Source organism: Sus scrofa, chromosome 16 (genome assembly GCF_000003025.6).
Source record: "Sus scrofa isolate TJ Tabasco breed Duroc chromosome 16, Sscrofa11.1, whole genome shotgun sequence".
Taxonomy (NCBI): Eukaryota; Metazoa; Chordata; class Mammalia; order Artiodactyla; family Suidae; genus Sus; species Sus scrofa.
Genome location: NC_010458.4, coordinates 3,840,030 through 3,852,258, shown reverse-complemented (window position 1 = coordinate 3,852,258; position 12,229 = coordinate 3,840,030). Strand labels below are relative to the sequence as shown.

At 48.8% G+C, this 12,229-nt stretch overlaps 1 protein-coding gene across 3 annotated transcripts in view; it reads right to left on the bottom strand.

Moving 5' to 3' along the window:
* The window catches only part of TRIO (trio Rho guanine nucleotide exchange factor), a 230,724-nt gene that overhangs the window by 69,296 nt on the left and 149,199 nt on the right, over positions 1-12,229 (bottom strand). For all 3 annotated transcript variants that reach the window (XM_021077143.1, XM_021077142.1, XM_021077141.1), the window contains exon 33: positions 11,535-11,778. In XM_021077143.1, the coding sequence (XP_020932802.1) occupies positions 11,535-11,778 (244 nt within the window). The remainder of the gene's footprint in view (positions 1-11,534; positions 11,779-12,229) is intronic.

Here is a 12,229-nt window from a genome sequence, read left to right as displayed (position 1 = left end):
TTTTTTTTTTTTTTTTAGGTGGAGAGGGAGCAAAAACTTTTACTCCTGGATGCAAATTGATATAAAAAAATTATTCCCACTCTTGTGACTGGTTCTTGCATTTACTTACTCACAGCAAGCCCACTGAGGGTCAAGTTCTGAGCTTAACTCAGGGAGGAGGGAGAGGAGGGAAGCGGCCCCAGGAGAAGAAGAAAGGACAAACTTCCATTAAGGTGGCTTCTTTGGGCAGTGGAAGGCAACTGGAATTATCATAGAACTGAAATCGGAGGGTTGAAAACGGACCCTTCTCAGGGAAAGCGACTCCTGGGGTTTGGAGGGGAGGGGAGGTCTTAGGAACAAGCTCAGTTCCAGAAAGACAAATGGTCTTGAGTGTGGTGGACCTGGGAGACAGGTTCTGAATCAGCTCTTCCAAAAACGATGGCTGGCCTGTGACCACTGAGATGTCCCTTGAGGTTACAGCATCCACCTGGACCAAAGGCTCCTTCCAACTTGAATGGAGAGCAGGAGGCACTGTAGTTAAGAACTTGAGCCCCAAAGGCTGACTGCTGCTTTTAAAATCCCATTTTCCGTCACCTACTAAGCTTGGTCAAGTTAATTTTTCCTGCCTCCATTGTCTTATTATAAAATAGGGATGATAAGCGCACATCTGCCATCAAGTTTCTGGAGGATTTAACACACAGAAAGGCAGCACTGTGCCTGGCAGAGGGCGAGCCCTCAACATATCTCATCTGTTATTACTGCTAATCTTCTGAGGCTCCAACAGTCTCTTCGCTATAGGCTGCCTGTGCCCCTCTAAATTCTTAGGTTCGAGTCCTAACCTCCAGCAACAAAGAATGCGACCAGGTTTAGAGACAGGTCTTGACAAGATGATGAGGCTAAAATGAAGCTGTGAGGGTGGGTCCTAATATAATCTGACTGGTGCCCATCTGGACACACAGAAACACCAGGGAAGCACACAGCAGAAGGATGGTATGAAGACAGGCAAGAAGGGGGCCGTCTGCAAGCCAAAGGGGCAGGCCTCGGAAGAAACCGACCCTGCGACGCCCGGGTCTTGGGCCTCGAGCCTCCAGGAATATGAAGAAGCAAATGTCTGCTGTTTGAGCCACTCTGTCTGTGGTATTTGTCACAGCAGCCCCAAGATGACTAATGCACCCTCTGCCCCCGTCTGACGACAATCTGCCCCATAATCTGGGACTGAAGTGGTCTCATTATTTTTGAGACAGTAGGAAGCTAATCTGTTTCTAAGAACGGAACTTAGATAGATATTCTTTTCTTCCAGTAAATTTCAAGTTCTACAGACTCAGGAGAAGGGGCGGGGAGGGAAAGGATGCAAATGAACACACAGGGCTTCATTACAACGGAAAGGAGAAGAGAGCTCCAGAGCCACCTCGCAACACAGCCAAGGCGAGTGAGCCTGGTTACCGTTGTCCTGTAGGTCTGAAAGGGCCCTGCAGACAATAAACACACTAGGTCTGCTGTCCTGAGCTTGGCTGGAAAAGTTTCGGGGAAACCATGACCCCCTTGAATAGTCAGCTTGTGGAATGACTGAAATGTGCCAAGTATCCAGCCACCGCTGGTCAGTCCCCATTACAAGGCTGAAGCACCAAAGCATCTCAGAAGATTCCGGGGCAGAACCTGCTCTGGTCCATGCAGAACCCCAGGAAGGACCCCTCTCCTGGACAGAGCTGGTTGTGGGGTGAGAGTTCAAAGGTCAGCCTCCTTAACCCGCTCACCTATCTCTAGCCTCCCACACTCTTCCTTCCCCTCCAAAATCCTCTCAAGCATCAGTAAAGAAGGGAAGTAGGTTGGGAGAATGTTAGAAAGTTATTTTTTAAAATTCATTGTGAAATGTTCATGATTAGAAACTGAATCCTTCAGAAAGTACAGAGATTACCTGGGGACTTGAAAGCCCATTATGAAAACCACAGAAGGCACTGTCTCACGAGCATGTTTGTCACAGGTGACGGTGTGGTTTGGATTCATAAGCAGCCTTGCATGGACGGATGGCCAAACGGCGGAACCACAAAAAGCTATTTTTATACACACCGAGGAAAGTCACTCATTCTTTGGAAAGTACCACCATTCTACATTTAGTGTCTAACTCTTATCCTGCACCCCTCTGAATGGATCTGCAATAAAATTCGGACGTCAGTGAAATGTTATTATGGTTTCAACCCATCAATGCCACTCGTAGAATTCATACAGAAGGGCTTGCCTGTGAATGAAACGACATACACAGAATGATCGGCAGTGGCCCTGTTTACAACAGCAGCGGCTGGAAGTAACCCCTGGGCCCTCAGCTAGTTACGTACCGAAGCCCCACGCACATGGGAAGTTCTGAGTGTCTGTAAAAAACGATGAAGCACGCACCTCGATAAGGACTGAAGTTGTTCCCAAAAGGTATGGCAGTGACAAAGCCAGGGGCAAAGTACTCTACCTTTCACAGAAGAAAACGGAAGAGGAGTGGACACACGTTTGTATGTGCCTAACACAGTATCAGATGTAGACGCTGGGGACAAATAAAAACAATGATCGATATGTGGCCCACGGGACTGTGGAAACCAGACTTCTCAGTGTACACCTTTCTAGTTTTACTTTTGAACCACGTGAAATATCTAAAAATAAGTTTTAAATTTTGGTGTTTCTCCCCTTCTTTAGAAAAGAAGTTTGGGAACATGGGGTTGATGAAACTGCATGCAAAAGTGTTGTACTTATATGTACTTTCTTTGGGAATGGGTGCCGCTGTTTTCATCACAATTGATCAGAGACACGTGACTCAAAAGCTTCAGGGCCGGTTGCTTCAGGATGAGCCAGGGTCTTTGAAGGCATTTTCCCTTCTTGCTGTTTGCACCTCAGCTATCAGAATCTCCAGTCAAATCTTCTGAAATTCTGACTGCTGATGGGAAAGTTAGCTCCAGGCACACAAAACAGTCACAAAGTCATCTTGTGCTTCTCGGAACACAGAAAGGAATCTAGAGGCAAACACCCTTTAGTTTTTTTGGTACACACGTCTCCATGGGTGCTTAAGTGCTGTTTTATCAGGGGTCTTCAGAGCCACGACCTAGTAGAAACTATAATGATACAAGTGCCAACGGACTGAAATTTTAAGGGGGTCCCCTCCGTGTACAGCATTTATTTTCAAAATATGTAACGAAAACCAGCACGCTGTACTTTTAAACGACCTCTTACCGAACACATCATCTCCCTGTAATTTTTTCACAGCTTCTGCAGGAGCTAATTAGAGTGAATAAATTTAAAGAGAAACCCTGGTTTGTCTAATAAACCCCAAAGTCTGGTGTGTCGGGAAGGAGGCAGTTAACCTCCTTCTGTGGAACTGCCGGGTCCACAGAGCTTAGGCAGCCGCCACTCCTGCCCGGCCGTGAGTCACCCTGAACAAGACACACTCAGTTTTCTGGGCGAGCCCTGCGCGCCTGGCGACATCCCCTTCCCTCAACACTGTGTCAGGACCGCTGGAAGCAAGTGTGGGAAGGCGGCTTTCTCATTCACTGTTCACGGCTTTGCTATAGCTATAATTCTGTGATCATTAGGATGGATGGTGTCAATACCCGCTCATGGCTTTTTTCCTCTTTCAATAAACACTTTAATGTAAAGTTGGAATGTGAAAACACCTCCAGTGCGAAGCATGCAGCAGAGTCCTGGCCCACTGGTGCGGCTCCGTAATTACATGCTGCACAGAAGGTGCTCCTTAATCACAGGTCTCGGGAGGCTCACCGAGCCCTGGATCCACGGGGCTCAGGAGAGGGACTAAGTCTTTGTTCTTGGTGAAACACCCCATTCCTCAGGTTTTCTTCCCACAGGGATTTACATTAGACTGAAAAGTGCTCTTTTCCAAGGTAATTTTTTTTTAAAAAAGGTACATAGATCTTCCACTATATATTATTATTATTATTTATTATTTTTTTTTCCTTTTTGAAGGATGTGTGGGCAGATACAGGTTCCAGCATCTTGCACTGGTGTGCCTGGGGTCGGTCTATTTTCCAATTAACAGAGGCAATCCAGCACTAAGCAAATGTCTCAATACACCAGAATCAATATATTCAAATAAGATGTTTAACATTAGTAAGGCCCTTTTAATGCCTTACATTTTCCAAAAACATATTAGGTTGTTTAAAGCTCATGAAGCAGGAGACCATAGAGGCAGGAGACCTAGATTAATTCTTAGGGCAGCGGGCTGCAGGATCTGGGAAAGACGACATCTGGGTTGAACAATTTGAACCAAACCATCCCTGGTACCCGTGGGGAAACGTGAGAGGCCTGGGACCAGGAGCTCTGTCCTTGGATTCCCACAGAGTCTGCAGCGCTCTGCCCTCTGGGTGGGATGGGGCTCGGGGAGAGTGGAGGCCGGGTTCCTTGCCTGCTGTTGGGGGTTGGGGGGCGCTGTGCTGGGACTGGGAAGATGGTGGGGGAGGGGAGGGGAATCATAGTAACTGCCTGTATACTGAGCAGGGCCACTGCTGTCAAGTTCCCCTGAGCTGGGGCCCAGCTGAACCAGACGATGCACACAGGCTGGCGACAGGCAGCGAGGCCTGCGTCTGGGGTTCTAGGAGAGGACGCACTGGTGGCCTTCTGAGCCCTGCCCTCTCACTACTCGCAAACCTCTGCTAAGTCCTGTCACTTGGTCAATCTCTACAGCACGGGGCTGAGGGATGTGGGAACCGAGGGGTGAACAGTGGTGGGAGTGGGCCTGGCGGTGGACAGGAGGCTGAAGAAAGAGGCAGGTGGAGAAATGCCCCAGACGGAAGGCAACAGGGGCTCAGATACGCTGCAACTCAGGCCTTACGGGAAACATCCTCATTGGATGTCACACAGTGGCTGTGCCAGGGGTCCTAGGGAATCGGATGTGGAGCGAACCCCCCTAGGCCCTGGATCCGGGCTCACTCATTCAAAGAAACCATGAGTGATTCTGAGGAGTGACCCCTGTTGAGGATGCTGTGCCCCCTTCTGAGGACTCAGAGTAATGGCCCAGTGAATCCAACTGCCTAAGGTGCGTACCTTTAAAGGAAAAAACAGAGCAGAACCAGGCTAAGCAGATTATGACGACCCGTACTCATTTGCCATGAATAACTCTGCAGAGACAGCCCCCCACCCCAGGCCTGATTTAAAGCCCCCTGGGGCCCCCTCCTCTCCACCGCAGTGGTGGGAGGAGGCTCCCTGGCCCTCGTCAACCCTGCTGTTTAAACCTGTGTTACCTGTAATTCCTCTGTCACAGCTGGAAGCTTAGCACTAGACCTGCACCCACTGCTCCTATTAAAATGTTTTCAAGTACTCTGAACGAGTTCCTTGTGTGTCTTTAGCGGTCCCTGTAGTTCATCTCCTGGTGACTTTCTCAGCTGACCCCGAGGTAACATTTTTGTTGAAATACTTGTTAATTGCACCCTCGCCGCCACAGACTCATTGAATTCGTTCATTTTTGTTTTCCCCTGTGGGATTTTTCACTTTTCCATTTGGTGAGAAGGGACAGGAGTACCAGGGAGGGGCGAGGGAGAACCCCCCCACCCCATTACTGCAGGACCACCCCAGGGGGAGACAGGCTATGCAGGTGCTCACTGTGCGTCTCCGTGCAAGTCTTGTAGGACATGTTAGAAACTGGGATCTTACTCTATGAGCAACAGGAGATCAGGAAGAAATGTAAGCACGACTGGATTTGTGTTTTTGCTGCAGTAAGAGGCTGGAGACACAGTGGGAAAGAGGCAATGGTGGTGACAGAAAAAAGAGAATATATTTGAAATGTACCGTTTAGATAAAAGTAGCAAAATGTGGTGGGCATGTTCAAAAGGTAAAAATAGAACTATCACCTGATCCCACAATTTCACCGCTGGGTACACTCACCAAAGCACGGAGAGCAGGAATGTGAAGAGAGATTTACCGGCATTATTCGCAGTGGCCCAGAGTGGGGAGCAGCCCCTGTGTCCACCATCAGATGAATGGACACGGAATGTAATCCACCCATATGCTGGACTATTAGCCTTGCAAGGGCAGGACATTTTGTTAGGTGACACAAAAAGACAAATACTGTGTGATTCTGCTCATGAGGTGCTGAGAGCAGTCAAGCTCATACAGACAGAAGGGGAGTGGTGGGTGCCAGGGGCTGGTGTCCAAGGGGGAAGAGTCTCAGCTGGGCGGATGGGGAGCTGAGGGTGGGGGTGGGGTGATGGGAGCCTGAGGATGTGAACGCGCCTAAAGCCACTGAAGTGAGCACTTGGAAACAGTTAAGGTGGTGAGTTTATGTTTTGTGTGCATCATCACAGTTAGAATCACTCGGAGGCAGTGAAGACAGCGTCAAGTGTGTTGGCTGTCTTCTAGGGGAATCAGTGGGGCCACTTGCATTTACTTCTGGGAGGTGCTGGGAGAGGGATTCTGAATACAAAAGGTTTGAAGAAGCTGGTAGGACTGTCCAGCAGAGAGTCAAATATCCAGGCAGAGAGATGGGTGGATAGGAAAACCTTGGCAGAGAGATATGAGAGAGGCAAGAAGGCAGCCCTGGGCAGAGCCCAAGAAAAACCTACCTTTCGGGAAGTTTCTTATGAAAATCCCTCAATTTCTTAATTTTAACTTGGGCTAAAGGAAATGCCCCATTTCATTGATAACAATCACGTATCACCACATATATGAGAGACAATTACTGGGTCTTCTGAAACCTGATTTAAAAAAAAAAAAATTACAGGAGTTCCCGTTGTGGCGCAGTGGTTAACGAATCTGACTAGGAACCATGAGGTTGCGGGTTTGGTCCCTGCCCTTGCTCAGTGGGTTAAGGATCTGGCGTTGCCGTGAGCTGTGGTGTAGGTTGCAGACGCGGCTCAGATCCCACGTTGCTGTGGCTCTGGCATAGGCCGGAGGCTACAGCTCCGATGTGCCGCAGGAGCGGCACAAGAAACAGCAAAAAAAATTACATAATTTTTTATCTTATATATTTTTTAGGGCTGTACCTGCAGCATATGGAAGTTCCCAGGCTAAGGGTCAAATAGCAAAAAGACCACCTGCCACTTCAATGGGGGTTTTAACATAAGGAAAAGGGGGAGGTCAGAAACTGGCCATCATCAGACAGGTCTCAAAAGAAATATAACTTTAGACCGACAGAGCTGGCGAGGACATCAGAGATCAACACACTCCCACCCTAACTCAGGTCCAAGGCTGGAGGGCCACCAAGGCAGAGATGGAGTCCGAACCCAGGTCCTCCTGACACAAAGCCCAGACCCTGCCTGTTCAACACATCACCTCTTCTAAAGGCTCCGACCCTCACCATGGAAGGACTTCTCTTAAAGCTGAATTTCAGCAAAAAGCAATTTCGTGGGGGCTGAAAGCAATGTTCCAAATTCAACTCAAACTGGGCCGGGCGGTGTCAGCTAGGTGACAGGCAGTGCCATGACAGTCACATGGGCAGGTTTTCAGGTGTGAGCCCAGTGAAGGACATCTGGAAGTCTAGTGACGGACTCTCGTCTTAGTCTTCAGAAAGGGAACATGGTCAAAAAGCTGCCGTGATGCACTGCAGGCACGCATCCTGCACAAACCTGGGATCTACCTGCCCAGGTTACTGGCTGAGACAACCCTACTGCTACTCAGCATCCTCTATCCTGCCACCCGGCTAGGCTCTGCTGCTCAGTGGCTTACCACCTCAACGCTGGAGCTAAACACTATCACAGACGGTGGTTCTGCTCATGAAGGAAGGGCACAGCTGACCTACGAGGCCTCAGGTAGGTAGCATCAAAAAGGCAATGTGGCGAATCGGAAATATAAACATTTCTGATATTTCTTTTCTATTTACTTGCTGTGACCAAGGCTGAGTAAATGAACAGCACAGGGACAGCTTTCCAGGTTGAGACAGTAGGACAAAAAGACCCTCAGATTTTCTAAGAGATTAAAGATAATTCCATGACCCTGAATCAGCACCAACTGATCATCACACACATGGGCAGGGGTGGGGCCAATGCCTCTCGAGCTGGCTAGGCAGTGGACTCGCTGGGCACAGACCCCAGAGGCTCAGATGTGGTGGGAGGTGGTATGAAGCATGAACACAGGTGAGCTGGGTGGACCTGCGACCCGCTGATTCCTCATTCTGCTGATGTGCCTGCTGTGTGGGCGCCAGCTGTGGCCGTGATGCCGTGAGGGAGGATGGCAGCAGCCAGAGCGGGACGCCAAGGCTGCCTACCTACAGACACTGCCCGGCGGCCACCCTCCCACACAGGCCTTTCCCAAGAAATGGAAAGCGCTTTTCAACTGAATAATGTTCACACTGGAATCTAGTTTCAGACACAAAGATATCCCCCCTTGAAGAACAAACTGTGTGGCTATGCTTCTTGTTCATTCAAATTTGTTGTATTTCCATCCTCTCCCACATCACCCAGGGACACAGAGCACGATAAAGGAAGCCCCATGGTCACAAGCTGCACATATTCTCACTGTCCAGCAGACTCCCAGCTCCAGCCACGCTTCAGACCAAGTGACCGTGCAGAACACACGGACCCTTCCCGGCTGACCTGCGTATTTATACTCACAGCCACACTGCGATTCTTAAATACCTTATCATTCACAATCAAATACCTAGACATTTAATCTCAGTAGGCACTTTTTTTTTTTTTTTGCATTTGAAATTTAAGGAAATTTAAGTTGTCTGGATTGGGGAGTTATGGGAAAACAAAATGGATGCACTAAGGCTGAGAAAATTTTGCAGCTGGAGATTAGTAAACATACCTGCTCCTTCTCCTGGAAAGTTGGAGAAGCAAGAATCACAGACCTCTAAGAAACCAGCCTTAGAGATCGAGACTGAATGACCAGACAGCTCCGTGATGTCCCTGTGTTTTGAAGCGTGTGAACAGCAAGACAGCTGCTTTGTGACTTTTCAGGAGGCCCAGAGAGCCATGGACGTCCAGTTTGGGGAGGCAGACTGTACCTCACTCCTCCTTGCAGGATCCTGCAGCCCAGCATGGCTCTCAGAACGAAGAGCGCTCAGAATGAGATGCCGGGTGGCAGATGCATGAGAGGTACAAGTGACAAGCACCGACAGCCCAGCACACACCAGGACATGAACAATCACAATGCAGGCACTGCTCCTCACTCCAGGGCGGGAAGGAGGCCATGGGGCTGAGTGGGAGCCCAAGGGGATCCCTTGCTCCCCTAGGCAGCTGCGGCCTTTTGTCCTGCAGTCGCCGTGGCTTGTTCCGGGTCCTTGTTCCTTGTAGCCCCAACTATCTAATGACAAGTCTTCTCAGATGGAGACCCTGATCACCTAATTTCCAGAGCGTGGACATAGACAGAGGCTTGTTAAAGAGCCCAAACGTGCATCCTCCCTTCCCCATCCACTGCCCAAGTCCTAACTCTGCAGATAATCTCAATTCTCCTGGGAAAAAGAAAAATTTGGAAAAGGAGGAAAAACGGATAAGGTTGCAATCCTTCATCTACCGACTATCAGTTCACAGCAGGTTTCAGGCAACGAAGAAACACCTTCTCAGCAAAGCAAAGGGTTTGGGTAGGGCAGGAGTAATGTCTCAGGTGCTAGAATATCAGAGAGAAGAAGACTCAGAACAGAACGGTACTGAACCAAAAAAAAAAAAAAAAAAAAAAAAGCACAAACCCAACCTCCATAGGAAGTTTTTAGGACAAAGTCAAGTGTGATACATTAACTCACGGTTCTTTCCTGTTGGCTAGCCTGCAATTGTGAACACCAGGTAGCAAAGAACACACCACGGGAAAGGCATATATGAAAAGGCATCTTTCAGAACAAACGTTATTTGTGGCCTAAGTACACCAGGACTCCTCTGTAGATAATAGATGAACTTGGTGGGAAAAAAAAAAGTAATACTTTCTTTTCTACTCAGACTCAAGGACTTAGATATATTATGCAACTTTGGAAGTGCTCTGGTGACAGGTTAGTGGGGAGCCTGGCACAGCCCTCTCCCTGAACTCAAGTGCCACATCATGGCAAATGTGGCTCGGCTGTGGGCCCAAACCTGAAAATTCTCTTTCTCTGTGGGTCCTTGGAGGACTCACAGCCTAATTCCTCCAGCTCCTCATCGAGGTGACGCTAAAGTCATACTTAGGCCCCGAGGGATCTGGAACATGGCTGGGCCTGTAATCACCAAGCTGAGCTGATCACCAGCTGTATCCTGTGCAGCCTCCTTTAGCTCAGGCAGTGACTATCCCTCAGCAGGCAGAGGATGGGCTCCAGGACTTGGCAGGATGAATGTGAGGAGGGCAAGTATGACAAACGGAGGGAGCAATTGGAATGTTCCAGAATTATTAAGAAAGAACTAGAAAATGGCAGTACACTGATGTTCTCTCAGGATGGGTAAACAAACTACAGGCCCACAAACCTAGAAGAATCAGCCATTTGTAGGCGGCTGAGAAATGAGGACTGTGATGTAGTTGGTTCAAAGCATGTGAACTCTATCCAGTGTGCATTTTTCTAGAAGCTAAAGACCAATGTTTCTGTGAAGGTCCTAAAGCCTCGAATGAGCTCATCATTAAGATGGAAGATTAAACCAGCAATGTCCAATGGACACAGTACCAGCTACATATGGAATTAAACATTTTCAAGTAGCCACAATTTAAGTAATAAAAAGCAACAGGTGAAATTAATTTTACTCATTCACTTTGTTTAACCACACTATAAGATATATGATCATTTCAGTATATAATGACTATAAAATAGTCATACATCCTTTTTTCAAACTAGTGTGTACAGCAATGCTCCATAGTAACGTTAGTCCAGCAGCTATCATGCTGCACATTCAGGATAAACGAACTCTCGAGACTCTTGCCAAGAGCCCATGACAGAGCCATTGAGACACATGCGGAAAAGCAAAATTGCTACACTGGCCTTTCTCTAAAGGGTCCCCAAACAACGCCTAATGTTGTCTTGTTCAAATGCCCTGTTATTTCAGTTGAAAAGCACTTCTTTCGAAAGCCACCTCTCTTGTCACAGGCGCAGACCCCTGACACTGAGGCCTCCGCCAGCTTCTCGTTGGGCGGGGGGTGTTGGTCCCATCTGTATTCCTTCTCTTAGGAGTCTAGGAAGACTCAGACGCTTTACACAGTTTGTAGATGCTGTGGCTAAACTCTCAGGGCCTGTGTGCTAGACCATCCAGTGTTTAACACTGACCAAATAAAGAACCCACAATATGAAATCCTGGTTGGGGAGAGCTGAATATGGTCTCTCCACACACACATACCTGTTGTCCACATCACCTGGAGGACAAGGGTACCTTCTCTGTCTTCTCCATTTATGAATGTCTCTGGCCCTAAAAGAAACGCCCCCTTCTCCTTCTCTAACCTGCTATGTTACTACACTGTCCTGGGAAACCAGGTGATGCTTCATTATTTCTGAATGATAGGTGAAATCTTCACTCCACCTCAGCTCCTGGTGGGTCAAAAGGGCCCAGAGACACAGCGATAAAGGACTGGGGCCCAAGTGACAAGGAAGGATTGCACCTATTACAACTCAGCAAAGGTGGGGGACGGAAACACCAGTGTCATTCCAGGAGAACCGGCACTGCCATCCACGCTCCGCCAACTCCTACCTTTGTGGTTGAAGATGCCCTCCATTTCCATGCTGCTCCTAGAGTGGGCGATGCACAGAGAGCCACAGGGCACCAGGCCTTCTGCGGCGGGGGACCGGTCAGTGGTGCGCACCAGACACCAGTCAGGCTTGTCGTGGGGCCTCTCCAAGACTTCCACGGTCTGGCCGCGGCGGATGGTCAGCTCGGTGCTGTTGCAGGCTGTGAAGTCGTGGATCACCACTGTCAGCTCACAGCCGCCGGAGAGCTGGAAAGGGAGAGGGGACAGGTCAGCAAGCCCAAGCCATCGGCCCTCGGCAGGTGAGGCTGGCGACTGGGCCGGGAACCTCCTTCCACCCCGCAGCTGGGTCAGAGCACCGGGTACCAGTTGGGCAAAGGCTCTCACATTTCACTGCCCCTCAATTTAATGTCCTTTTGGAATCACACAAATAGTTATTTACCCTTTCACACTGTAGCATATAATTACGATTTTCTGCATGTGACACTCTCAGAACTTGATGGTTTTTCAAATATTTTCATGCCTGAGAGGTATCTCCCTTCTCAAAAAGTGCCATATACAGGTGATCCTTGGACAATGTGGGGGTCAGGGGTGCTGATTCCCTGCACAGTCAAAAATCTGCATGTAACTCTTGACTCCCCCCAGACTTAACTACTCGTAGCCTACAGTCCACCAGAGGCCTGGTCCATAACATGAACAG